The sequence below is a fragment of the Girardinichthys multiradiatus genome, chromosome 17 (genome assembly GCF_021462225.1).
Source record: "Girardinichthys multiradiatus isolate DD_20200921_A chromosome 17, DD_fGirMul_XY1, whole genome shotgun sequence".
Taxonomy (NCBI): domain Eukaryota; kingdom Metazoa; phylum Chordata; class Actinopteri; order Cyprinodontiformes; family Goodeidae; genus Girardinichthys; species Girardinichthys multiradiatus.
In genome coordinates this window covers 7367318-7393647 of record NC_061809.1, presented here as the reverse complement: position 1 = coordinate 7393647, position 26330 = coordinate 7367318, and the positions used below count along the sequence as shown (strand labels likewise).

Below are 26330 nucleotides of genomic sequence, written 5' to 3'. Positions count from 1 at the left end.
GAATGTATTAACAGGAAAAACTAATAGTCATGCATGACAGAGCTACGATGGAATTGTTTAGATTAGTGGTTGTCCACACTAGTTCTCAGGGCCCAGTGTTCTGCATGTTTTAGTTTTTTCCCAGCTGCAATATACCTGGTTTAAACAGATGGGGGATTAACAGGCTTCTGCAGCGCTTTGTGACGTGCTATGGGGGTAAATGAACAATTGAATCACGTGTGCTGGAGGAAATACACATCTGAAACATGAACAACATTGAACCATGAGGATCAAGATTGAGAACCACTGGTTTAGATCAAGCCATAATGATATGTGAGAATGGCCCAGTCAACGCCCATATATAAAACTAAGTGAGGATCAGCATTATGAATTAAGAATTTATTCTCACAGAAAATCCATCTATAAAGTTCTATAAAGTATTGGCTCAGGAATGTCTAATTCATATGCACAAGCAACTTCACATATTTATTTTTCAAAAACAGTTGAAAAACTTATTTAATATTATTTTACAAATATTGACTACTTTGTTTTGATCTAGCACAGGGGTGTCCAAGTCATTTGCTTGAGAGCTACTATCCTGCAGACTTTAGACAAATCTCTTCTCCATAACACCTGAATCAAATGAATGACTCCTGACCAGGCAGAAATTACAGAAGAGTACCTCTCAAGGTCTGGACTTGGGCCCAACAGGTCTAGCAAATTAAATCCCAATAAAATACATTGCCATTTGTGGTCAGAGCATGACCAAATTTCAGAAGAAGGAATGTGGGTTTTCTAGTGCAGGCATCCTCTAGTCTGTGCATTTTCAAATGCCTTTCCCAAGGTAGACATTTAGAAAATCTGGCTGTCATGCAGCGCAGGTGAGAGCTCTAGAGCCGTTCTGCAAATAATTGCTGATAAATGCACAGGCACGCCTTTGTCAGCTTTTCAAAACTGCGTGAAGTGTTCACTCATGACAGAGAATACTGGGCCAGATACCATTGTGTCACTTTGTAATGGGATTGTAATTGTATATTTCCCAAAGGGGCCTCAGTGAGTTAAAGCATGAGCTGATGGATGAACATGCTTCAGGTGTGTGGTGTCATTTGGCATTCTTTACCGTGTTACATCCTGACAGGACAAAATTCAGGAGAATTCACAGAAACTCTTGCTGCTATGATAGGAGTCTGGTCACTCTATATTATATGGCTTTTTATTCACTGATTCTCATAAGGTAGCTGCAAAAAAGGCATTAACAGTGGACTCAAATGTGAGCACTGCAAAGATAAACTATGACCCCAATTACTTAATAGAGCTCTGTGCTTTGTGGGATCATAATTGAGATCTTGAAAATAGTTGATGCTATATTACAGACTGCTGCATGCCTTGAAGTCCTAAAGGCATGACAGACCGAAATGATCCTATAATTGTTGGCAGTGTAGCTGTAAAACTAATCCTTAATGCAATAGTTTCTTGCTAGAAATGCACCCACATTTAAGTTCCTCTTTGGTGATTAAAGGATTGTAATAAAAAGTTAGAATGTGACTGTATTTTTCCACTTGTCCTCTGATTTCTTCTTCTTTTTTTTTAAGCTGGCCGAAGTTTTAAAATCAATGCCTCCGGACACACAAACACTGTCACAAAGAATACTTCAAAGCTGGGAGGATTTTTCAGGGTTGAGACAGAACGGCTAAAACTGTGAAAATGAAGAAAAACACTCCATTCCAAGTGTTATTCACATTGATCATGGGCCGCATTGCTATTATGGGGTCTATAGCTTCAGGGCTACCCTGCAAAAAAGACAATAATTTATCCTAGTGTGGTTGCAAACTTGCTAGAAAGAATACAGGATCAAAAACCAGCACTGCAGCAAATCTTAGTTTCTTTCAGCCACACATTGTTCTCCCACACCGCCTGCAGAGTGCTCATCGTTATGAGCACCCAGAGGAAGTAGTGGAAATTAAATGAAGTGCATGTGTTGAAAGGTCAAGTGAAAGTCTTGCAATGTTTTCTATCTCCAGTCAAATGGATAATGGAATTGTCAGTCCAGGTTCACTGCTGGTTCCATGCATGATGGTCTTTGTATCCTCACAAGGTCATTATGACATCTGTACAGTCCACATGCATTGTAACTAAACAATTCAGCTACCTAGTCGAGTGCAAGCCCATATTGTGTAATTTATCAATGAAGCGTCATCTGTGTTTGGTTATTTTCATTTACTGTTTTGACTAGAGATGCATCAATCAGAATTTGTGGCCAATTTCTGATCTCCAGATTTTGTAAATCTCTGACCTGCTAATAACGGTATAAGCAGATTTAATTCGATTTCCCCCTAAGAACTATACTGTAGAAACAATATTTTTTGTTGTCGTTCCTGCTTTTGAAGTCAATAATTAGCTATATTAGAAGCAGAGGCAACATGCTAACATTTATAGCTTGCTGTCTAACTTTCTGTAGAAAAATCGTTGCCCTAAAATGGTTTGTTGATGATTCTCCTCTGTAAGCTAAGCCAGGGCCTTTCTGTGAGTTCTGCAACCAGAAAAGTATCTTATATTAGCAGTAAGCCTAATTAGGTCTCCATTATTATTCCATATAAAATGTAGACTCTTTCCTTGATTTTGAGATTGCCTAAAAGCTCCCTACATTTTAAAATTCGTAATGTTTCACGTCAGACAAAAGATAAAACAAAGATAAAACAAAGCGGCAATTTTGCTGTACTTCATTCAGTCTTTCTGTTATTTGGTGAAAGTCTCATTCTCTCCCTGTCACACCCTGAATTGATGACAAACACAGTATCACAGTAGACACAGTAGAAAATATAGTTTCAGTAGTTTCCTACATCTCTGTTGTTTCCTGGATACCTGAGAATCTGAACCAGCGTAGGTAGGGTGAGCTTGGTCAGCGCTCATCTTATAACCAATTGAAACATCGACAGTGGGCAGCAATATGTGAGGGAGAGACAGACCTGCTCTTAACTATGCAGAAAGCTCGGGTCTAGCCAACTCTGCCTTTCCTTTAGAAAGACTTAAACTACAAAAGATATTAAAACCTTTGTACACATTATACCAGTAAGCTAGGAGGATACTAAAAGGCCGACCCATACCTATATTTTATTTGTATTTATCAACAAGGCAGTTTTAGTGTAGAAGCACCTTTAAGCCTAGAAAGCAGAGTGGCCGCCATTCGCTCTATGCCTCTTCCCACTTGTTAATCAGCTACTCTGTTGCAGCCGCCTGCAGATATAGACTATCTCAGCAAGTTAACAGGGAGGCTTAATTGGATCAGACAAGCAGATATTTTGGTGTGCCCTCTCTACTTGCTGTTCTGAAATGTCGCCCAGTGTGCTTATTAGCAGCTCTCCTTGAGAACATTTCTAATTGAACAAGTGGTTCGTTTGTAAAGCGGACACCAAGAAGACTGGAAGATATCCACTATGATGTGTTGTTTTAACTCTAATTTCCTCTCTATTGAGGATGAAGGCCAAAGGGTTTTCAACCACTCTTGACATAGAACTGCAGGAATTTTAAAAAGTTGATTTTACAACCAAGACTGTCCTGAACTGACTGACGGATCTTGCGGTGTCATGCCATGACATTTGTGCTTCAGCCTGGAGGGAAAACAGTGGATAAAATGATAAAGTGAAAGAAGTGCATGTAGTGCTGCCTGACAGGCTGTTTACTGCATAGGTTCAGATCTGTCAGCAAAAGGCTTCTTGCAATCACGATTGGTCACCATTCTGTTCCCCTGTCTGGGATTTTCAGAGACATCCGGTCAAACTCTATGTCAGACGTCCTCACCGCTTCTTGCGTTGTGTGTTGCCATCCTGGTATATGGTGGAGAGGTGCGTGTTGTTGAGTGTGTGGGTGCAGGTCCAAGCATCTGAGTGAATCATCAAAAAACTGTGTCTCAGCAGGAGAGGACCCTGAGACGAGGCGTATGAGGACAGTCAAGAACATCGCTGACCTGCGGCAGAACCTGGAAGAGACCATGTCCAGTCTACGGGGGACGCAGATTAGCCACAGGTAGGCAAACGATGGTATTTTCCATTCCTCAAAGGAAATATTGGATGTCTTGGCTCTGCCTGTTGTATGTAATAAAAATGCTGAAATTAGGATCTGTCAAAATAACATCCCAACAAATGGCCAATAGGAAATTGTTTCTGACATTTGATGTAAAGCAGTCCCTAGGTGTAAAGCTCCAGTCTGCCTCCTACATGATTTTTTTTATTATGATTTACTAGTATTTACATCCTCCACTGCCGAATCCACATAACTCAACTGTAACCATAACCCTACCCTTAACCAGGATGGCCTGATGTCCTGATTTGTGCAGGACTGTACTGTAATTTTTCACTCCTGTCCCAGTGTCCCTCAAACAGAAACAATGTCCCCCATTTGACAGGGTCAAATTCTGATAAGTCAAAAAACTATTCAACTGGAGCTTTTCTGAAATGTAAAGAAACCAGACTTGCAATCATAATCACAGAACTGCATTAGCTGTCAATCAAAATACGCAGTAGCGTCCCACGTCACGACCAACCCGCACGGTTTATAACTGGGTGGGTCCAGTGAAAGGTGATCTGTAAGGAATTTTTATGAAGTTTGCCAAAGTTATTTTTCAATTTTACATGGCATTATTCTTGGAGGATGTTTAGTCATTTGTTTTAATTTGTAGTAGAAAAAATACAATTAGGGATATGAAACAAAATTCCAATTAACAGAAATTACATTGCTCGGATGGGCTGCATGGTGATGCAGTTGGTAGCACTGTATAGAATATACAGCACGGTATAGAAGATGATGACTGACTGACATTGGTCAGATTAAAGGAACCCCTATATTAACAATATTATGGAATTACTCAATGCTGAGGAATGTATGTAAAAAAAAAAATTACTATTTTTAAAACTGAAACCTCCACAAGTCTGAATTTGCAAGTCTGATTCTGCAACCCAGTTATGAGTACAAGAGAGTTCTTGCTGACCTTACTGAACTGTTAGACCCGCCCTAAACAACAGAGATGAAACAATGTAAAATGTTATACAAATCGTTCAAGAAGGTAAATCAGTTCGCGAGATAACAAAAAATGTTGGATGTTCCCAGTCAGCTAGGTTTTTAGGTTGGACCAAGTATAGAAATTGGGAAGTTTGAAAAAGGGGAACATCTGGGTAGATCAAGGATGACCTTAAAGTATAAGTGTATAAAAATCAAAGCAGTATGGATTGGATTTGGAAAAGTGTAAGAAATCAGGTGTAGCAAATGGGATTTATGTCCACAAAACTGAAACTAGAACCATATTTATGTAGCTAGAAGAAAACAAGGGTTAAAGTGGTCTTAAGAGGAGCAGTCATTGGGTGTTTATGATTGGATGAAGGTGAAATCCAGGGAACATCCCCAGAGCATGATGCTGCTACCACCATGTTTCGCTGTGGGAACAATGTGTTAAGGGTGATGTGACCAAAGCATGTTTGCTTCATTCCCCATATGGGTTGTGCCAAACTCTAAACAGAAAACTTTAGATACTTTTCTCATTTTATCAATTCAAAATAGGTTTGATAGAATTTATCAAGATGACATGATCTGTCAACGAAGAATAGCACATTAAAACCTTTCTTCTGTAAAGCCATTACAACTCAGTTATATGAAAAGCAAATAGCTCAGATTGCATTGGGTTGAACCTAAACGCAGGGAGGAAGCAGGCAGTCATTTTGAGAATGATTAATAAAATAAAAATATAAACCATGGCCTATGCTGAAGCAGAAGGAAAACAAAAAACCAACAGGGAACATACTGTTGTGGCACATGAGGAGTCCCAGAGTAAACAGCAATGGCAACAGGTGAAGGAACCGTTACGGGATCCAGCAATAAAACTGAAGGAACTGACGAAGAAGTGAGTAGACGACGTTCAGGTACGGTGATCACTGAAAGGTAGGGTGATCACTGAAACAAAAAGCAGGTTGGGCGTATCAACTGATGCAATGCAGCTATGGAGGAGCAGGAACCTAGGGGCATCTGAGGAAGAATAAGGGAAATGACTAAACAGAAACAAATACAGGGATGGCCAAACGCAAGAGCAACAAGAAATACAAGATCAAAACTGACAAAGTAACTCAGTGTTAAAGGGAAAACAGAAAATTAGGTTTTAGGAATAAAACGACACTCCAGAAAGGTGCTACAATGATGGAGTCTGTGCCTTAAAGATTTCAAGCTGTCAAAAAAGCCAAAGGACATGTAGTAAACCACTTATTATGATGTTTTATGTCCATGAGTCAATATTTTTCCTGAAAGCTTACATTGAGTTTTTAAAGGTTACCCATTGAACGTAGTTGGCAGCTGCAGTTAGCTACTTAAACACACCTGATATTTTGTAAATGTAAAATATGAGTGAGAATTGCTTCAACGTGTAGGAAGTGGCACTTAATGACAAAATTAAATGGTTTAAAAATGTAACAAAACACTGCAAAGAGCCAAAATAGATGTAAAACCCCTATATTCTTCATGTTTTCCTTTAGATTTTCATTATTATTCATTGTCCTTGCAAATTAAGGGCAATTCACATTTCCAATATAATTTAATCGCACTGTGATTTTTATCACACTGTTCCAACAGAAAGACATATTTGGCTCACCATACTTCCTCCATCTATAATTAAAAGAATAAAAGTGGGGTTCTCCTTTTTTTGCCATCTGGTACTCTTGTTTTAAAGACCTGGTGTTACCTTACCTGCTCTCTAAAAAACTGCAAGCCTTTGGCCTCATGGAGAATCTAAGAACACAAGGTAAAAAGACTGCATCTTAGGCAAAGGCAAAATAAGAACCATTAGTATTTGTCAGCTCCCTGAGCAATGGTTCACTCCCCGTCTCACTCCTATCCACCCTCAGTCTATTATTTCGTGTATTTTTCCCCATTTAGAGAGGAAGATGGTGGCCAGGCTGCTGACAGCCATGACAGATGGTAGTCTGTGGCTGTGTGTGTGCATGAATATGTGTTTGTTTTCCACCCCGAGGAGTCTCAGGCAGGGAAAGATCAATATAATGCCATTGTATTACCACTGTGTTTAATGGGACCTCGACATTTGGAGTGTGAAGTGTTTGAATAGGATGGAATTCTGATTTACATGCATCAATGGCACCGGGACAGTTGGTATAAAGTATATGGCTAATGCATCATCGGACCTGACTATTAGCTGTTTGAGACAGCTTTCTGTTCCTAGGATTAATGTATTAAAGGAATTCAGTGTGCCCATATCTTAATCTCTGCACTGGATAAAAAACTGCTGTCATCACCATGAGACTTCAATGTACCTCAGGTAATGTATCTCTGTTAGGTTCCAGCTCTGTCCTCCTCTCTGCTTCTTCTTTGAGATTTTCCCTTTATACCAGTTAACATCCCAAAAAAAACTGTTGCTGGAAGCAGAAGCATCAAAAGAACAAAGTATAGTCCTTCACTTTACATTAATATCCTGGTTGTCTTAAGTAAAGATGCTAAATAAATAAGACAAGCAGAAATTGGCAAGACTATGTCAAACTAGACATAGATTTTTGAACAAAAGTAGTAATGACTCAACCATCGGTCCATCCATTTATCCAACCATTTGTCCATCCAGTCATCTGCATATCCATCCACTGATCCAGCCATATGCACATCACTATATTCATCCATCTGTTTGTGCATCTGTCCATCCATCCATTCGTCCGTCCATCCATCAAATCATCTTTACGTCCACCCTTTCACATATATTTGTACATCCTGTTTAGTGCTGCAGGCGCTGGTGCGTATAACAGCAGCAGTTATATTCCCTAAAATATTATTATGACCTGTTATACTTTTAAAGTCCCATGAGTATACAACAGACACCACAGCGGAGCAGAGGAAAGTGCAGGCATAAGAGTTTGGCATATCACAGCAACAAGGTGAACAACTACGCATATGGCTGCTTGGTTAGCAGAGCAACATCAAAGGATAGCATATATAATCCTCCTCCATAGTGCGCCTGTAGCCCTGCGGCTAATCAGTTCAATATGTGGGCTGTGGAAATGTTTGCTTGAAGCTGTGACCAGGGTGACACCAAGTGTGGTTTGTAAAAGCCTCCTTCCTTGTCACTGTTTTGTGATAGTTAGCGATAAGAATGATTGAAGCTGTTTTTTTTTTTTTTTAAGGATTTGTAATTAAGACATATACAGTCATCCTTACATTATTTTAAGTAGAAGGTCAAAGCCAGTTAGCCATGAGTTTTTTTGATCAACTGTATTTTTCCGCCAGTGTCATTTTATATTTGTTGTGGTTGGCTGTATGATTCTGTTATAAAAATCTCTTGGATCTAGATTTCATAAGCAATAAAAGCTTGTCCAGCAGTTCTTTATATCCTGCCTGTGTTTGTAGAATTGGCTACAAGGCTGTGAAAAGGCAAATCTAACAGCACTCTGTGTTCATATTTGCACAGCTTTTTGAATCTGTTACTAATAATGTAAAACATTAGGGCCAAATTGACCCAGAGCACCCGCTATTAATGAGGGATCTCACTTATGTTTTCTCTCCCTTGTATAGATTATGTGGTACCTAAAAGCCCACTTGTCTCATCAACCTGGTGAAAATAGTTGCTGATTGTGTAGCAATACCCTTTTTATTGCACTGTTAAGCCCCCAATCATCACTATAGAGGAACCCACTGAGATAATATAACATGCCCGAACTCCAAAACCAAAAACAGAATTTAAAATTTTCTTACTATTGCCTCAATATCGCCCACAAAACACTCATTTTGGTGTTTTGTCAAAAAAAGGCCGGTATTCTTTAGAACAAGGTCATTGTACATGCCAAGTTGGGCAATGCCTTGCCTTTGACAAAATGCTAATCCTTTTATAAGTTTTAAATAATTTGGCAAATAAATACAAAATAAATCAAGAATCAACAGAAATATATTTCCGTAGTTTAGGTAGAACCCTACTCATGGCTAATGTTAGCTAAAAAGTTGATTAATCTTGGGGTACTGCGCGCGTATCATTTTTAATACAAGTATTTGTGAAAGCTGTACCTCTAAGAAATTAGTGCTTTCCTCAAAGATCTACTGCATCAAATGCTGCACGTTTCTTATGCAGTCTAGTGGACCATAAAAGTACTATAGATGGCAAATGTCAGTCATGGATTTCAAAGTCATTTTAAGATGATTACAGGAAGTAAATCAATAATAGTCAATAATAAAGAAGCACTGTATGAAATATTTTATATAAAACTAGAGGAATCGTGCTCATCAATTGTGATACTTTAGAGAAGCGGTTATACTTGATGGGTTGGTGCATTAACATTTTATTGCTGGATGTCTTCATTTAATTTGTACTTTCAATACCAAATTAAAGACTGCAATACATGTACAACTTCATTAAGACTGGAATACACTGGAATATATACATTTTAATGTATGCAAATCAGTGGCGGGAATAACGGCATTAAAATAAACAGAGATACTTTTTGCACTAACAGGTAATCAAATGGATTACATTTTTCAGCGTTACAATGCTGTTACCATTACTGACAATTAAATGGGCGTGCGTTATAAACTAAAGCTACTCAGCTTAGTTTATAAAACTTAGCTCTTGTGTCACAGCCACAAGAGCTAAGCTTTTTGTCTTTGGTGAAAGGAGGAGCAAGGGGCAAAACAATCACATAAGTGATGATGATTGGCTAAGGTAGAGTAAGCTTTCATTGTAAGCCAATCAGAGGCGTGTTCAGTTTACACCCAAAGCACAAACGCACACAGCAGCCCTGCTCAGGCAAACTAGCAGATGTAAGCTGCAACAATGGTGGGTCTGGAGGGAAAGACTGCGTTTTCAAAGTGGAAGTACAGACACTACATTATTCTCCTTGACGTAAAAGGCAAGAACGTACACGTGAAGTAAATATTAAAAGTTTGGTATAAGTAGGCTACTTGTCTATGTTATTCCACTTTATGCAACTGGCTTGTAAAACCTTAGAAAACATCAAAATCTACATTTTTAAACTTAAAAAAAGTAATGCAATAGTTACTTTCCTAGTTACTTTTATAGTGGAGTATGTCAGTTACTGTTTTGGGAGAAGTAACTAGTAACTATAATTAATTACTTTTTTCAAGTAACATGCCCAACACTGATGTAAATCGATAAATATTATTTAATAATCTGTTAATCTAACAATATCATTGTTTAGATTAGCATTTTATCAAGAGCATCCAACACACAGTTGAGTTTTGAAGTATAACATTGTCTAACATCTCGTGTCAAGCTTTAAAAGGTTAACTCACTGTTTCATAGATTCAGTAACAACAAAATCTCCTCTGGTCACTCAACTGTATATGCTTTATGTGACTACAGGGATAGTTGCTTTATTACAAAATGTCATACAGACAATGAAAATGTTATTGATCGACATTGGAAGGTAGAGGAGAAGGACTGTGTTTGAAGACGCACTGCGTTCCTCGACCGTAAACCCAGCACAACAAAGTTCTCTATGTCTTCAGTCATTTGTGGGTTCAGCAGCTGCTGAATGATATACTGAACATAATAGGTTTACTGGAATGGGTTTGTTTATTTTGTGTTTACATTGGGGAACAGATACGTAGCTCTGGAATTGAGGAGATGGCTGATAGTCCCGTCTGAACACAAGATTGAAATGTATACATCAGAATATTATCTTCTACAACAAGAACTTATATATATTCTGCCTTTGTAGAAAGCAGTCTTCTAGGGTGTTATCTTATATTCTCTCCACCCTTCTTTCTCTCCTCTGTTCTTTTCTCCTATACCTTTTTCCTTTTTGCCTCACCTCTCTCTCTTTCTTGCTTCTTTTTTTTTCCTTTTCATTTCCATCTCTGTGTCCTTTGGAAGAGAAATGATCCCAAAACAGTTTATAATAAAGTTTATTTGATAATTATCAAGCAGAGCTTTAAAGAGTTAGACATAATGCTCCACTTGTGAAAGTAAATCTGTTGAGCTTCTTCTTGGCACTCAGAGAACAATTCAGTGCTACTCTGTCAGACAGGACATGGTAAAAAAAAAAAAAAAAAAAAAGAATATTATAACTGTGGCCCTGGAACAAAGGTAAAGCCTGAAACTACCAAATTACATGTGCCCGCTAGTAATAATAGGTCAGAGCCAGAGGCACTTCTCAGTGCTTCACAATGTTCTTGTCAGAATTGCCACTGTGAGAGGTAAAGTAGTGTGATTCAGTGTGGTGAAGGTAATCAGAGCCACCTCTGGAGAAGATGAGTTTTCAGCTTGTAATGGAAGACGGAAAGTGACTTGACTTTTCTGACACTGTATGTGTGCACATATGGAAAACTGATTGAAGAGCTACTGAAACTTTAGATTTTTGGCCTATTGCAAAAAATTACAAACTAGTTAATTTCTCAGTGATACAGTTTGATCAAGATATTGTACTAAATTGTACAAAAGTTCATAAACCAAGTAGTCTTGTAATCTATCAAAAACCATTTAGTCTCATAATTTGTGAAAACCCAATCAATCTCATCACTGAATTAAAAGCAGTCAGTCCACCAATCTAGTTAAAAAACAATAAATCCCATAATTAAAAAAAGTCAGGGCAGGACTGTTGAATATGAAGATAACATTGACAATCGGAGTTCAACACAATCCATATTTAAACATACATCTAATTATGGACCTGAATTTTCAAAAGTAGCAATAATATCCATGGGAAGGAGGTTAATATACATTGACAGGTAATGAAAACATTCATATTTTGGAGCTAGTGGGATTTTTAAAGTTTAGCTGTCACTGTGGCTAATATTTACCATGGGTTTTGCTCAATATATGGCTCTGGAGACTGAATCCCCAAACAATACCCATGACATAAATTAACCTGTCCAAGAACTGACTGTTACATTAAGAGCTTATTAGCAGCGGTAGAAGATGGTGTATTTATATTTAGCATTGCTCAGCAATAAGTTCCCACCTGCTGTCAACAGGCATTCTATATGGAAAAGCACAAAATATTCCCCATGAGTTTATTTTTCTATTGTACTTCTTTGTTACACCCAATACTTAAGAAAAGCAGAAATAGCCAGAACTGTGGTTTTGATTTGGGGAGGTTAATGTTATATGGCAATATTTTTCAGTAATATCCACAGTGGAATGTATGGTGTAAATCAACAAAATACAATATAAAAAATTGTATTTCTCTTTTCAAGAGGATATTAAGGGAAATGGTGACTTCCTTCAGATGTTAGGAAAGCAAACAGCCATTAGGAGGGAAGCACTTGTCAAATCTCTTGATGCCTAAGCAGCATGAGAGGTTGCCTGTAAAATGAGCGACCTCTTGGTTAGCAATTTCTGTCCACTTCCCTGCATTCAATCTCCATGGTAACCAGCAGCTGCTTTGGCCAAAGGATAACAGTATTCCTAAATGCTTTTATTACGGTTTGTAGTTTTAACTAAGATTAACGCCACTGCATGAGGATTGAAGTTGTACAGGTTAATTCATTTTATGGGCATTGTTGTCTGGAGCAATTTGCTGCCGGAACCATTGTAACTGGGCGTGTGAAATGTTCAGGCAACATACATGCTGCATTTAGGGATGTTGCAATGGAACCAGTCAAAATCAAAACCACAGCAGTACATCCTGCATGTGTACTCACAGCTGCCAATAATACACACTTTAATCTGAGGAATTAAGGCAGTGGTGTAGTTTTTTAAGCAAGTCAACACTAGGGTGTTCCTGCTGACCCTTTTGCTACCTAGCAATCCCCCCCACAGATCCCCCTTCGGTTTGGCTTGACAGTCTCAGCAGTTGGTTATGGGCCTCGTCGTTCAAAAAAAGACTATATTCTTAAAAAATATTCAGTCGAACATTGATGGTTGGAATAATTGGTTATGTATGAAATAACACCTTTTTCCTGGATTTAAAGCTACCCCCAAACACCTGATGTCCGTTTATATCTTTCAATTCAATTCAATTCAAATATACTTTATTAATCCCAAAGGGAAATTAAATGTTGTTGTAGCTCATTATGAGGGTTTTTTCAAAGAGCCGTTGTAGATGCTGATGGCTGTGGGCAGGAAGGATCTCCTGTAGCGCTCCGTCTTACAGCACATCTGAAGAAGCCTCTGACTGAAGACACTGTTGTTGTAGAACAGTCTCATGAAGAGGATGCTCAGGTTTCTCTATAATGTTCTTCATTTTATGAAGAATCCGTCTTTCCACAATGATCTCGAGAGGTTCCAGAGGAGTCCCCAGAACAGAGCCAGCCTTCTTTATCAGCTTGTTGAGCTTTTTTAAGTTCCTGGCTCTGATGCTGCTTCCCCAGCAGATGATGGCAGAAGAGATCACACTTTCCACAACAGACTTATAGAAGATATGCAGCATCTTGCTGCAAACACCAAAGGACCTAAGCTTCCTCAAGAAGTACAGTCTGCTCTGTCCCTTCTTGTAGATGGCTTCACAGTTGCATCTCCACTCCAGTCTGTTGTCCAGGTGAACACCAAGGTATTTATACTCCTCCACCACCTCCACTTCTTCTCCCATGATAGAAATAGTTTTTGACTTATTCCTGTTTCTCTTAAAATCTACAATCATCTCCTTTGTTTTAGTCACGTTCAAAATGAGATGATTGTTTCCACACCATGCCACAAAGTGGTCCACCACTATCCTGTACTCAATTTCTTGTCCATCTCTGATCCACCCCACAACTGCAGAATCATCCGAGTATTTCTGCAGATGACAGGAGTCTGTCTTGTACTGGAAGTCTGAGGTGTACAGAGTGAAAAGGAATGGTGAGTGTACCGTCCCCTGTGGTGCTCCTGTGCTGCTGACTATCTGGTTAGACCCACAACCCTTCAGTCTCACAAACTGTGGTCTGTTTGTCAGGTAGTCTTTGATACAGGAGATTGTTGAGGCCTCCACCTGAGTCTTCTGGAGTTTCTGACAAAGAAAATCAGGTTGGATTGTATTAAATGCACTGGAGAAATCAAAGAACATGATCCTCACAGTGCTGCTGGCTTTGTCCAGATGACAGTGGGTTTGTTGAAGCAGGTGTATGATGGCATCTTGAACTCCAACTCCACAGCGATAAGCAAACTGAAAGGGGTCCTGATGGTTTACTGTTTGCTTACTCAGGTGGGCCAACAGGAGTCTCTCTAGGACCTTCATGATGTGGGATGTCAGGGCAACAGGTCTATAGTCATTGAGGACTGATGGGTGAGTTTTCTTTGGTGCCGGAACAAGACAGGAGGTCTTCCACAACACCGGAACCTTCTTCTGGGCCAGGCTAAGGTTGAAGAGCTGCTGCAGAATCCCACTGAGCTGCTCTGCACAGGCTTTCAGGACTCTAGGGCTGACATGATCTGGACATGCAGCCTTATTCCGATAGAGTCTCTCCAGTTGCATCTTCACTTCTTGAGACACACAGGTGGAAGGGGGAAGCAAAGGAAGCATCAGCATCTTCTGATATGGTTGAAGACAAACATGTAGAAGCAGAAGAGTCTAGGGCTGAGGTGGAAGATAAAATATTTGAGGTGTTACTGGACAGCTGTGGGTCCTGTGAGTCAAAGGAGGGTGGAATGTCTGTTTGGCTGTGAGCAGGAGAGGAGGATGCGAAGCTTATTTCTGAACTGAACCTATTGAAGAATGTGTTCAGTTCATTGGCTCTGTCCAGACCTTCATCGGTCCGATCATCCCTCTGCCTGAAGCCCGTGATCTTCTTCATCCCTGTCCACACATCTCTGATATTGTTTTGCTGGAGCTTGCTCTCCAGGTTCTTCTTGTACACCTCCTTGCTGTCTCTTATCTTGACTTTAAGTTGCTTCTGTAAACTCCTCAATAATTCTCTGTCTCCCTTTCTGAAGGCTCTCTTTTTCTTGTTAAGCAGGTCCTTCAGGTCACTGGTGATCCAAGGTTTGTTATTGGGGAAGCATTTCATGGTTCTGGTGGGGATGATGTTATTCAATTCAATTCAATTCAAAGATACTTTATTGATCCCCGAGGGGAAATTAGAATTCCAGTACAACCCATCCAAATATACATCATGACACAAGACAAGGGGGGGGACGGGTCACCGAGGCTTTGCTGCCCATTCACAGGCGCTGCCCTTGCTAGATGAGAAAAGAGGCCATATTAGGTAAGTAGAGGGAAAAAAAATCATATTTCACACTTTATCCTTAGCAGGATACAGTTTGAGATTGCAAAAAACCTCACCACAAAGAAGCAACAAGTTGACAAAACAACATCATGCCGGTGAAGGTGGTGTGAGGGGTGCATATGTTTATCTTGAGCATGTGTGTGTGTGCAAGTGAGTGTGTGCAAGTAAGTCCATGAAGCACTGTCACAGAGGCCATTGTCCTTGATGGTTTGTTGGAATGTACATCAACCGGCCAAGTTCTGAGCAGGTCCACAGATGTCCTCAGGGAAGGGAGGGGGCAGAGGGAGCAGAGCGTCATGTTTACATAACTTCCAGGAGAAGTTGAAGATAGCCAGCCATCAAGGCCGTGCAGGGGAGCCAGATTCAGAAAAACAATAATTATTTGGGTTAGGCTGACTCTTAATTTTCCGTCAGCCTTGAGAGTCTCGCTGGTGCTTCTCAAAGGCGAATCCAAACAGCCAAATTCCTGGTCTTTCTGCCAGATCCGAGCGAACAACTTTCTCCAAGATTTATCCCATTTCACCCCTGAGTCCAGGAACCGCAACCTTCCTGCGATCCTGTGTAAGGATCACATCCAGTCTGCGATTCAGCTCACGTAAAATCTCAGTCTGAGTGTTGATCGCTCTGAAGATCCCACCACACATGCCAGGCAGCCTTACAATGGCCAGAACAGCTGCTGACTCCAAAAAGCAGAAATCCTGATATCAAACATCCAATTATATACACATCTTCCACATCCTCGACTGACATTATCGACAGACACACAATCCTCCACTTCTGCCAGGAGTCCATCGTGTATCCGGAGAAAAATGTCCCGTCCGGGCAAGTGGGCTCTCCCGACCCCTGTCTTCTCATCGAGAAACTTTTATCAATTGCATTGAGAGACCAGCTGACCAAATCCATATTTTGGAAGAATTTGGAAGATGTGCAAAAAGAGGCTCCAAAAAAGACAAGACACAGAGCTGAAGCAAGGCAGATATGGGAGGGGTGCGGGAGACTATGGGAGGGGTGCAGGAGACACACCCACACAGAAGTTTATATAGTTGGTTACACACTCAGTCATGGCATTGATGTCCTCTCCATGTGGCTGGCACAGTGTGTCCCAGTCTGTAGCCTCAAAGCAACCTTGCAGAGCTTCTTCAGCTTCCTGTGACCATTTTCTCACAGTCCTCTTTATTACAGGTTGCCTCTGAACAAGGGGCTTATATTTCGAGCAGAGAAAAACAAGATTTTGATCTGATTTACCTAGAGGAGGTCTTGCTGTAGAGATGTATGAGTCCTTGACATTTGCATAAAACAGATCCAATATTTTGTTTTCTCTGGTAGAGCAGCTGACAAACTGTTGAAACATTGGAAGTGTAGCAGAGAGTGAAGCATGGTTAAAATCACCAGAAATTGCCACAAAAGCATTGGGGTTTTGTGTCTGTAGCTTAGCAACAACTGAGCTGATGGCATCACATGCAGTGTCGGCAACAGCGGAAGGTGGAACGTAAACTGTTGCCAAAATAACACTGGTGAACTCACTGGGTAAATAATATGGACGAAAACTTACTGCCAACAGTTCAATATCTGGACTGCAGAGATGACACTTCACAGTAACATGTCCTGGATTACACCATCTGTTGTTCACAAATACTGCCAGCCCACCTCCTTTACATTTGCCGCTCCTCTTTAAATCTCTGTCTGCTCGTATGGTTAAAAAGCCCAGCAGAGAGACGCTGAAGTCGGGGATATGATGCTGCAGCCATGTCTCAGTAAAACACATAATACAGCATGCCCGGTACTCTGGCTGGGTCCTTTGTAGGGCTTGGAGTTCATCCAACTTGTTTCCCAACAATCTCACATTGCCCATCATAATCGACAGAAGAGGTGGTTTGAACTTCCTCCTTCTCTCTTTTCTCTTAGCTCCTGCTCTGCATCCACGGCGTCTCCTTTTCAACTCATCGGGGATTTGGGGTTGTAGTTGAAGTATTATTTGAGCTTTTGAGATATTAATCAGCTGCTCCCAGTTGTAAAAAACAACCCGTTGCCATGGCAACGCATCATAACAAATGTCCAAAAATAGAAAGTATTAGGAAAAATCCTCCAAGCTGCATAGCATCTGACACCAGTCGTCCAAAAAAAAATCAACTGTAGAGGAATAGTTCCCAAAAAAGAATAAATCAGAATCAAAAGTAACAGAGCTACTCCAACCTGCTGCCACCTTGAGCGGCGCAATTCTAGAATGAATAAATTTATAAATAAAATAAATAAATAAAAATAAAAATAAATCTAGAATAACTTTCTATGGACGTTGTACGTTTCGTCATGTCTGACAAAGTATGTTGAATTTGATATGTGTAAATTTGACCTTTTTAGCTCATAGGTGTCATCCACATTTAGCCTAAACAAAGATATTTTAAGTCAGGCTCCTTCAATCAACCTTAAATACCTGTTAAGTACATTTAGACATCAGTTGACATTTTTAGGACATATATTCCTACTTTTGAGCCCAGTTTTACATTGTTTAAACCAAAGAAAGCATAATCTTTTCTGTCTTTTTAGTAAAATTTATCTCAGATGATAAGGTACTTGTTTTTGTGCTTTCCGTTATTTAGTTTATCATTTTGATCTTTCTCCCGGCTGCTACCACTTCAGATACAGATAAGCTGATTTAGCAAGCTGCATTATCAACATTTAAATGATTCCGATTTAGATGGTCCAAATCAATTGCTTAAACTCTCCAATTGCCTGGAATTGATTGTTAGACACACTAACAAGGCTTTGCTTGTGTCATTGTGCGTGCACCAGTCTCAGAAGGTGTTATTAGAGATTAGTCATGAACATGGCTGGCATTGCTGCCCTTCTCATGTTGGCACTAGGCATTAGAGTGTGTGTTGCAATGTTCTGTCCTATCTTGCCAGTACACACAGACACAGACACATAGAGCTGTTCTCACACCTCTCCCTGCTATCTGTGAGACAGTGCTTTAAGGTGGCATTCGTTTTCCAACGCAATGCCAGCCAGTCTACAGAAACAGGCATTCAAATAGGCTTCTCCTGCCAGTCATAAATAGGAATCATCAATTAAACTGTTTTCTTTTAAAATGTCCAAGTTTCTTAATATATGATAATACTGCAGGAAACACAAAGCAACTATGAAACTGTTTAGTTTGATGTTTAATCTGAACTCACTCTTTTATAGGTGATTTTATGCTGAACAAATTGCCAAAATCACAATCAAACACCCGCAAATTGTTTCATTTCTATAAGAATATGTTACATCTAACACAACAGACTGTGATTTGCCTTAATATTTGTGACTGTATTAGAAAAAATAAGATTTTTCTTGAAAATGCAAATCAGTACAGGTGTATGAGTTTGTATCAGGTCAGTTTCTTTATCATTAAATACATGTAGTGCACTCTTTTTCCCAGCAGAGAGAGCTCCAACAAGGTACCACAACTGGCAAGCTTTCCTGTCTGCGCAAGAATACATTTACAGCTACATTGGGAATAGGTTGCCCTATAGTCTGTTTATGGAAATGACACAAATCAATAAAAGTTTTACTTTAAAACAGATGACAAAGTTCACAGACTGTTGAGCACATGAAGTTATTGGACAAGTTATTTACCTTTGATGTCTTTAAACTCCGCAATACTGGGGCCACAATCTATCACTATTATGGATATTTCTACCAGCTTGTCTCTAAAGACTAAATTTTTGCGCTTTCTTCTTTGTGAGATAGGTCAAACTCAGTTATATTGGAGTGAAGTTTCTGTGTCATTTCCAATTAGTTTTAGATCTGGACTTTAACTGGGACATTCTAACACATGAATATACTTTTATTTAAACCATTCATTTGAAGCTCTGGCTGCATGTCTAGGTGTTTGTGTCCTGGATGAAGGTGAACCTCTATCCCAGTCTCAAATCTTTAAGAGCCTCTAACAGGTTTTCTTCCAGGATTGCTCCTTATTTAGCTCCATGCATCTTACCAAATAACTTTGACCAGCTTCCTTGGATCTGCTGAAAAAAGGCATTCCTACAACAAGATGTTTTACCATGGTGATGGTGTGTTCAGGGTAACATTCATTGTTAGTTTTCCAAAGGTTTGTGGCTTTAAGGCGCTGTCCGTCATTACCTGTAAAAGGTTATTTAATCATTATACATTTTTCTGTGAATTTGAACAAAAAGAAATAATTCTCTCCAGTTCTGTCCCTGTTGTTATGTAATTGCCTGACACATGCTATAATGGTAACCTACTCCTTCTATATTTTATTCTCTTGCCACTAAAATCAGCTGCAGACATCCTGCTTTTGAACATATGATCAGTCTTTTCAGCTAAATGATTAGCCCTTTAAATTGTCAATGTTTTTTTTTATTATTTGAAGAATAATTTATTGCTGTTCTGGTCTTTTTTGTGGTCTGTTTTTTACTTTGGTACAACGAGTATATATTTTTTGTTTTTCTACCTTTCTTCATACACAGTACATTAGAAACAACCTTCGACACTACCGTGACGACCGAGGTAAATGGGCGGAGTCTCCCTGCCCTCGCTGCACGCTCCTCCCCCATGGCCTGGCGTCTTGGCCAATCTCAAACCCCACGTCTCCAGGCAGGCGAAGCCCCATCTATGCCAAGCGGGTATTCTGCACCCAGATCAAGCACAGCGGGTGCTGCTGCTAACACAGGCCGATATGGCAGCCACTCAGACTCCTCCAGGTTTGTTACACTGATCTGGAATAGCTAGAAATAAAAATTTTCTTTTTTCCATTTTGCAATGACTTCCTCTTCACAAAATCAACTATCTAAAGTATGTATTAAGGTTTTAAAATCATTTTTGAAAACTTTTTAACCAAGACAAATCATAGAATAGACCTGATTCAGATATTTATGCTACGTTTACCAGTTTACCTGACCAGCAGCTAACAACACCCAATTAGAAACCATTGCTGCCAATTTTCCCATCCTGTTCTTTCTATTAAACAATCAATTACTGTTAAATTAAAGCTCAATGTGCTCACTGTTTTAATATGTATGATTGTAGCCGAAACACAGTAAAATGCATTTTTTCACTAAAGAACTGGAATCTCAGAAGATAGGACCAAATCCAACAAATTTTCTGTGTTGTATATTGTGAGTTGTTTAGATGTTTAGAAACTGTCTGGAGCAGATTGAGATTAGGTAGAAAAATTAGTAAGTTGGTAAACTAGATGATTGTTTCAAAAGAAAAAGAAAAATGATAAATCAAAAAAGAAAATAAAGAAGTATAAAAAAACACTAAAGGGGCACGGTGGTAGCACAGGGGTAAAACACGCAACCCATATTCAGAGGGTTCAGTCCTTGATGGAGCTGTCGCGGGTTCGACTCCTGGCCCAGGCGACCTTTGCTGCGTGTCTTCCCCCTTCCCCTCGCCATCCTTTTCCTGTCAGCTTACTGTCGAAAACAATGAGAGAAAAAAAGGGCACCAGTGCTGCAAACAAAAACAGAACAAAAATACCCCCACTAAATTCCAGTCAAAGTCTGTGCCTAAATCTAATTTAATCTGTTTTTTAAGACTTTGAAGTTAATGTTCAAAGATGATGTCTAACCAGTCTGGCTGAGCACGAGCAATTTTCAAAGAAGAATGAGGAAACCTTTAAGTCTTGTAACTTGCAAAGATGGTAGGTACATGTCTCTGTCATTGCAGCAATTTGGTTTAACAAAGTATGAACTTTTGCTAAACTGATGTGTACTAATGCTCCTTGAATATACCTAGGGGAAATGCTGATAAACTATGCAAGAACTCTTTCAAAAATATTGTTACCTTTCTCCACATAGCTACAGTTTTTACTTTCTGCTACATTTCTTTCAAGGTCTTCTTGACAAGTGACATGACTCATTCGCATTCAGCCTGTATTCAAAAGCGCTCTGAAATTTATGTTTAGCTGGCTATTCATACAGCAACCCAAGCCCCCTCTCTTCTTTCTCTCTACTTCAATTCAAAAAGGCTGCTGTCATCCACCAAGGCTGCCTTTGGTTTTTCTAGCCTTGAATGGGAAGGGTTAGATAAGGCATTTACGCAGACACTGTTGACTCTCCATAAACTGAAAGATTACAACATTACAGTGCTTTCCCGGCTGGTGACCTTCATGGATTACCATGGTAATATATATGATGTAAAAAGCCAAGAGGTGTGTGAAACCCATTCACATTTCACAGGTAATAACTTCCATATGAGCACACACTCTCGTTTACAACCACGTACTTTGGAGTTTCCAAACATGAATTAAATATTAGTATATGTTAAATCTGTAGGATTTAAAATATGTAACAAAATGTTACAGAAGACATGTAAAACCATGACTTTTATGCTTACTGCCTCAGCACTAATGGCCCTGGTGTCCAATTAGATATGTCCTATAGATATCTGACTGCTTCCTCAAATTCTACCCTGTTCTCATTACTGCACATCTGCCATTATGTTGTTCAAAGCCTGAAGATCACACATAGGGTACACGTTAAACATTGGTCATTAATTTGTCATACAACTGTGGTCAGAAGCTTGCATACAACACATCAGGGGCATGATATCATATCATCATGTTGAATGATTTATTTGAAATGCATTTTTCCAGGGTGGAATGATCATACAACACAAAAATTTAGTTTGGAGCTACTCAAGAAGATTATTGCCAGCCTCCTTTATCCATTCTAAAATCTGTTTTGATCACTGTGATGTCCGGATGATACTCCCAGTTTTATCTTGGCTTCAACTTTCTGACTCTATCTCGCCATCCTTATGATGAGAAAGGAATACTTGGCAGGTTCAGTGTTAACCCCAAAGACACCAAGCCTAAGCCTATGCCTAAGCCTATGAGCAAGTGGAAGTCAATGGAATACCGATGTCACTCTCTTGTAGAACAAGTATTACATTGCCTTTGACTAAGAAGAATGCAAACCAAAGAAGCACCTGGTCCAGAACTGACACTTTCTGGCTCCACAAATAAATTGCATTTACATGCCTTCTGAAGAAAGATTGATTGACCTCAATCACAAAAAATATGTTTGGAGGAGTCAAGGCGAGACTTTCTAACTGATGGTAGTGTTTTGTGTTGTTTCATTGCTCTATTAGGAAAATGGAGCAATGAAAGTAGTTAAGTCATATCACCTAAGCAGTTATGCCATGAGGCTAAGGATATGGACTGACTGAAGCAATTGTTTTGGTTTTAACATTTCAACTTCTAAATAATTCTCTTTTCACAGATACCTTTCCGACAGTGCCGTCCATCTGTATGCAAGGAACACAGGTCGATCCTCGGATGTGGCTTCCACCCGGGAGATTGCCCAAAGAGGAAGCAAAGAGATGCAGGGTGACATTGACAGGTAAGGACAGAATTGATCAGGTTTGCTGTGATTGCTGGTGTCTGTGATGAGGTGAAACGCAGAGGATACCCCAAATACACCATGATGCAAAAGGTTTATTCATCAATCATGATAATATACATTTAGCTTGTGTCCCTCACAGTTGTTCCTGGGACAGTGAATTAAAGTTAACATACAGAAGCTTCATCACCTTTTCTAGGTGCCATGATATTGGTGCATATAAAAAAAAAAATTTTGTTACACCGAGCTGATCAAACCAATCCCGGCATCTTTGTCCATTATTAAAAAATCCAGGAATGTTTGGTGGGAGACCTGTGAGTGTTCTGACTACTTTTGTCAAATCGAGTTAGTTTGCTTCCAGGGGAAAACGACTGGGAAGTACTGTGCTGCTTTATCCTATCCCGTTAATGAGTGCCTCTGGTGCTTAATTACTGCATTTCTCTTAGCTTATAGTGCATATTGTCTGTTCTATGAAAAAGTTTGGAAAAATTGTAGATAGGGAAAATGTATGAAGCAAGTACAAACTTAAGCTGTTTCCTGTGTTGCCATGTTTGTTGGCATACCATTTGTGTTAGGATGAAGGGTGTTGTATTCGTATAATTACTTTTGCCTTGACGTGACCATCTTTTTTTTATTTTTTTATTTTTTATCATACTTGAGAATCAGATGGCCAACTGGGGATGAAAGGTTAATGCTTCAAATTGCTCAAACAAATATTAGCAGAAACACTAACCAAATCAACAATCTTCATTAGTGCAGACAGAACATCTGCATAGTTTAACATGTGATTAACCAGTTGTTTAGTGTAGTCAGTGCTGCAACATTTGATCGGATAATTGTATAAAATCTGTACCAGTGGCATATATACATAGTATATGTGGTATCTTAGAGCTGCAACATGCAAGCAGTGTAATTTTTTGACATGACTCAAGGCTTGGGTTACCTGAAGATCTATTTGCAGTTGGGTGAACCATCCGTTTTTGATTTGTGTTAAATACATCCATATTATTTGCTTTTATTTTGGTTCCACTGTAATTACTAAACAACCAGTGACTTTTGCACAAAAGCTGAAATCATTCCATTTGGCTACAGCAAGTGTTTTAAAAAAAAAGTGACTTATATCCCTCTACTGGTTCTGAGAGCACATTGAAAAACAATTCAGCCCAAAAAAAAGAAAACCATCAATGCAAAATAATCTATAAAATGTTAATCTTTTGTTTTTATAAAGCAAACTTGCAAGACCCTTTTAATGTTTAAGATCTTTATAGAGCACTTTTCAGCAAAAATCTAGACTTCTTTTTCATGTTTAGTTTATTGTTGAGCAGATAAAAATAAAAAAATTTACAAAATATTTTTTGGTTTTTAAATAAAAAAACATTTTATTCTGTGAGTACTTTTAACTTTACTTTAGTACTTCTAACGTTATTGTGGCTCGTATTGCAAAAACAATTGTATCACACTGTTGTTTCTTTTGCTGAGGTTACACCCCGGAACAAAGTGATCTAAGTATACAGAACCGGCACATCTACAGGTTGTTTTTGTTAGAAATCAGCCTACCACTGTTCTGGCTTCTTGTGGCCTGGGTAGGGGACAGCCCACAAACTGTGGTTCCAGTGCAGGAAAAGCTGGTGTTACATTTCCACGCTAATTTTTCTTTCATCTTTTTGGAAACTGAACCTAAGAGAGGCAGTGGCAATTTAGGGAGTAATAAGATAAACCTATGTATACCTAATTACCTCCCAACCCTTTGCTGTTGTATCAGATGGGTGTAAAGGCAATGCTAGAGCTTTCTTGACTAAATCGTCCCACAACGCAAGGCAGATACAAAATAGTGTGATGGGTTTATTAGAGCTGCTAAGGTAAAGACACCCCTGCCTCCAGATTGTGGAGCAGATGTACAGTTGATTCAAAGCTGTTAAGAAAGATTGTAGTGACTGACATTAAGAAAGGTAGCAAGAAACTGCCTGTTCACTGGCAATTCCTAATGTCACAGCTTCTACTTGTACCAAGATTTTAACATCAGCCAGAACAACATGAGGTGGAAAAAAACAATCAGTCATGTGTCAGGATTTAGACAGCTTTTATTATTTGGCTTTCAATTAGAGCAGCTTTGTTACAACACTTCAACAGACCTGACAGCGTGTTGCGGAATTTTCTTAAGAATGGATGTCAAGCTACATTATTCAGTGAACACGATAAAGTAGCTGCATGGTGATGTAATTAAAACAGACTGGTGATTGATGCCTATGTATTTATGTTTGCCAGCCCTTCATAATCATGTTGTTGAAGCTTGCAGTTGTTTCTGTATCATGTGCTGAATTTATAAAAGTGTTTACCAAAATGTTGTAAATCGAAATTTGTCTCTATACATTATTTTCTTAATGATACCCTGTGAGACCTCTGTCATGAAACCAGATTTTGTGTGTATAGGTTTAGCTTCCAAGTTATACAACCACCACATGCTTTAAAAGGCTGCAGCTGGGCAGAGTATAAAGTTGTCAGGATGTGACATTTTGGACTTTGTTTTGGGTTTTGTGTTTTGTTTACTTTAGCTAGAGGTTTCTCGTTTTTGGTTTGTATTCATGTTTGGTTATTGTTTTTGTTTTCCTGACTGTTCTGGTTTCCTTCTCCCTCCCAATGTGTTCTCCTCTCGCCCTTGTTCCCTTAGTGTGGCTTCCCTATTTACTTAGAATGGTTTATTTATTATTATTATTATTATTATTATTATTATTATTATTATTATTATTATTATTATTATTATAGTTCTCTAGTTCCTTAGCTTTGCTCTCATTTTATATTCATGTTTTGGGATTGGTTCCTTTGCACTCTTATTTTATTAGTTTCTGTTCTGTTACTCCTCGTCATCAGTTTTCCTCTTCTAGTTATTTCCTACTCAACTTTAGTTCCTTACATTCTTTGTCCCTCTTAGCTTTGTTTATCTTTATTTTCTAGTCCCTCCTTTTATAGGTTAGCTTTAATTATTGTTTACTTTTATTCCAGTCCTCATTCCCTCTGCTCCATTCTCAGTTTGTTCCTTAGGGTTGGTTTAGGTTTGTTTACTTTGTAATCCGGGTTTCCTCCAGTTTCTCTGTTACCATTTAGTTCTTGGTTATTATATGCTTCTTTGATTATTTCATCTTGGTCTATAGTTTGGCTTAGGTCTGTGTTGCTGTTGATTAGTTACTTTGCCCATGCTCTGTCTTTGTATTTGTTTCACTTGCCTCCTTTTCACACCTGTTCTTAGTTCCCTTGATTACCTGCCTTTGTCTCCTTCTGTATATTAGTTGTTTTTGTTCCATTGTGCTTTGTTGGTTCCTCACTCACGCTCGCTACCCTCGTCCTTGCCTTGTTCCTGCAGTGTCAATAAGTTATTTAGGATTCCGGCTCTGTAATGTACCTGCAGTGATTTGTTACGTTCTGGCTCTTCAAATAAAGTTGAGCATTTATTTAAGATGCTGCATCCAAGCCTTTGTCTGCACTTTGGTCCACATCGATACCGCACCGTGACAAAAGTGGGAAAACTTGAAACTATCTTAATAGCTCTTGCAGGGAAAATAAACCAACATTTAAAGAAGTATAAAAGTTAAACAGAGTAAACTCAAAAGGTATAGCACTATGGAATTAATTTTTTGCACACAGAACTGCCATATTTAAAAGACTTTCTGGAACATTGAACCAATCATTTTACCTTTTCACCTCTGAAACAGGCTGCACGGTGGCGCAGTTGGTAGCACTGTTGCCTTGCAGCAAGAAGGTCCTGGGTTCAATTCCTGACCAGGGGTCTTTCTGCATGGAGTTTGCATGTTCTCCCCGTGCATGCGTGGGTTCTCACCGGGTACTCCGGCTTCCTCCCACAGTCCAAAGACATGCCTGTTAGGTTAA

At 39.2% G+C, this 26330-nt stretch overlaps 1 protein-coding gene across 6 annotated transcripts in view; it reads left to right on the top strand.

The window, feature by feature from the left end:
* nav3 (neuron navigator 3) overlaps positions 1-26330 on the top strand; it is a 250336-nt gene that overhangs the window by 153188 nt on the left and 70818 nt on the right. For 4 of the 6 annotated variants that reach the window (XM_047390370.1, XM_047390368.1, XM_047390369.1 and 1 more), the window contains 3 exons: positions 3891-4002; positions 19572-19805; positions 22329-22448. In XM_047390370.1, the coding sequence (XP_047246326.1) occupies positions 3891-4002; positions 19572-19805; positions 22329-22448 (466 nt within the window). The remainder of the gene's footprint in view (positions 1-3890; positions 4003-19571; positions 19806-22328; positions 22449-26330) is intronic. The other 2 variants (XM_047390367.1, XM_047390372.1) reach the window with 1 other exon arrangement.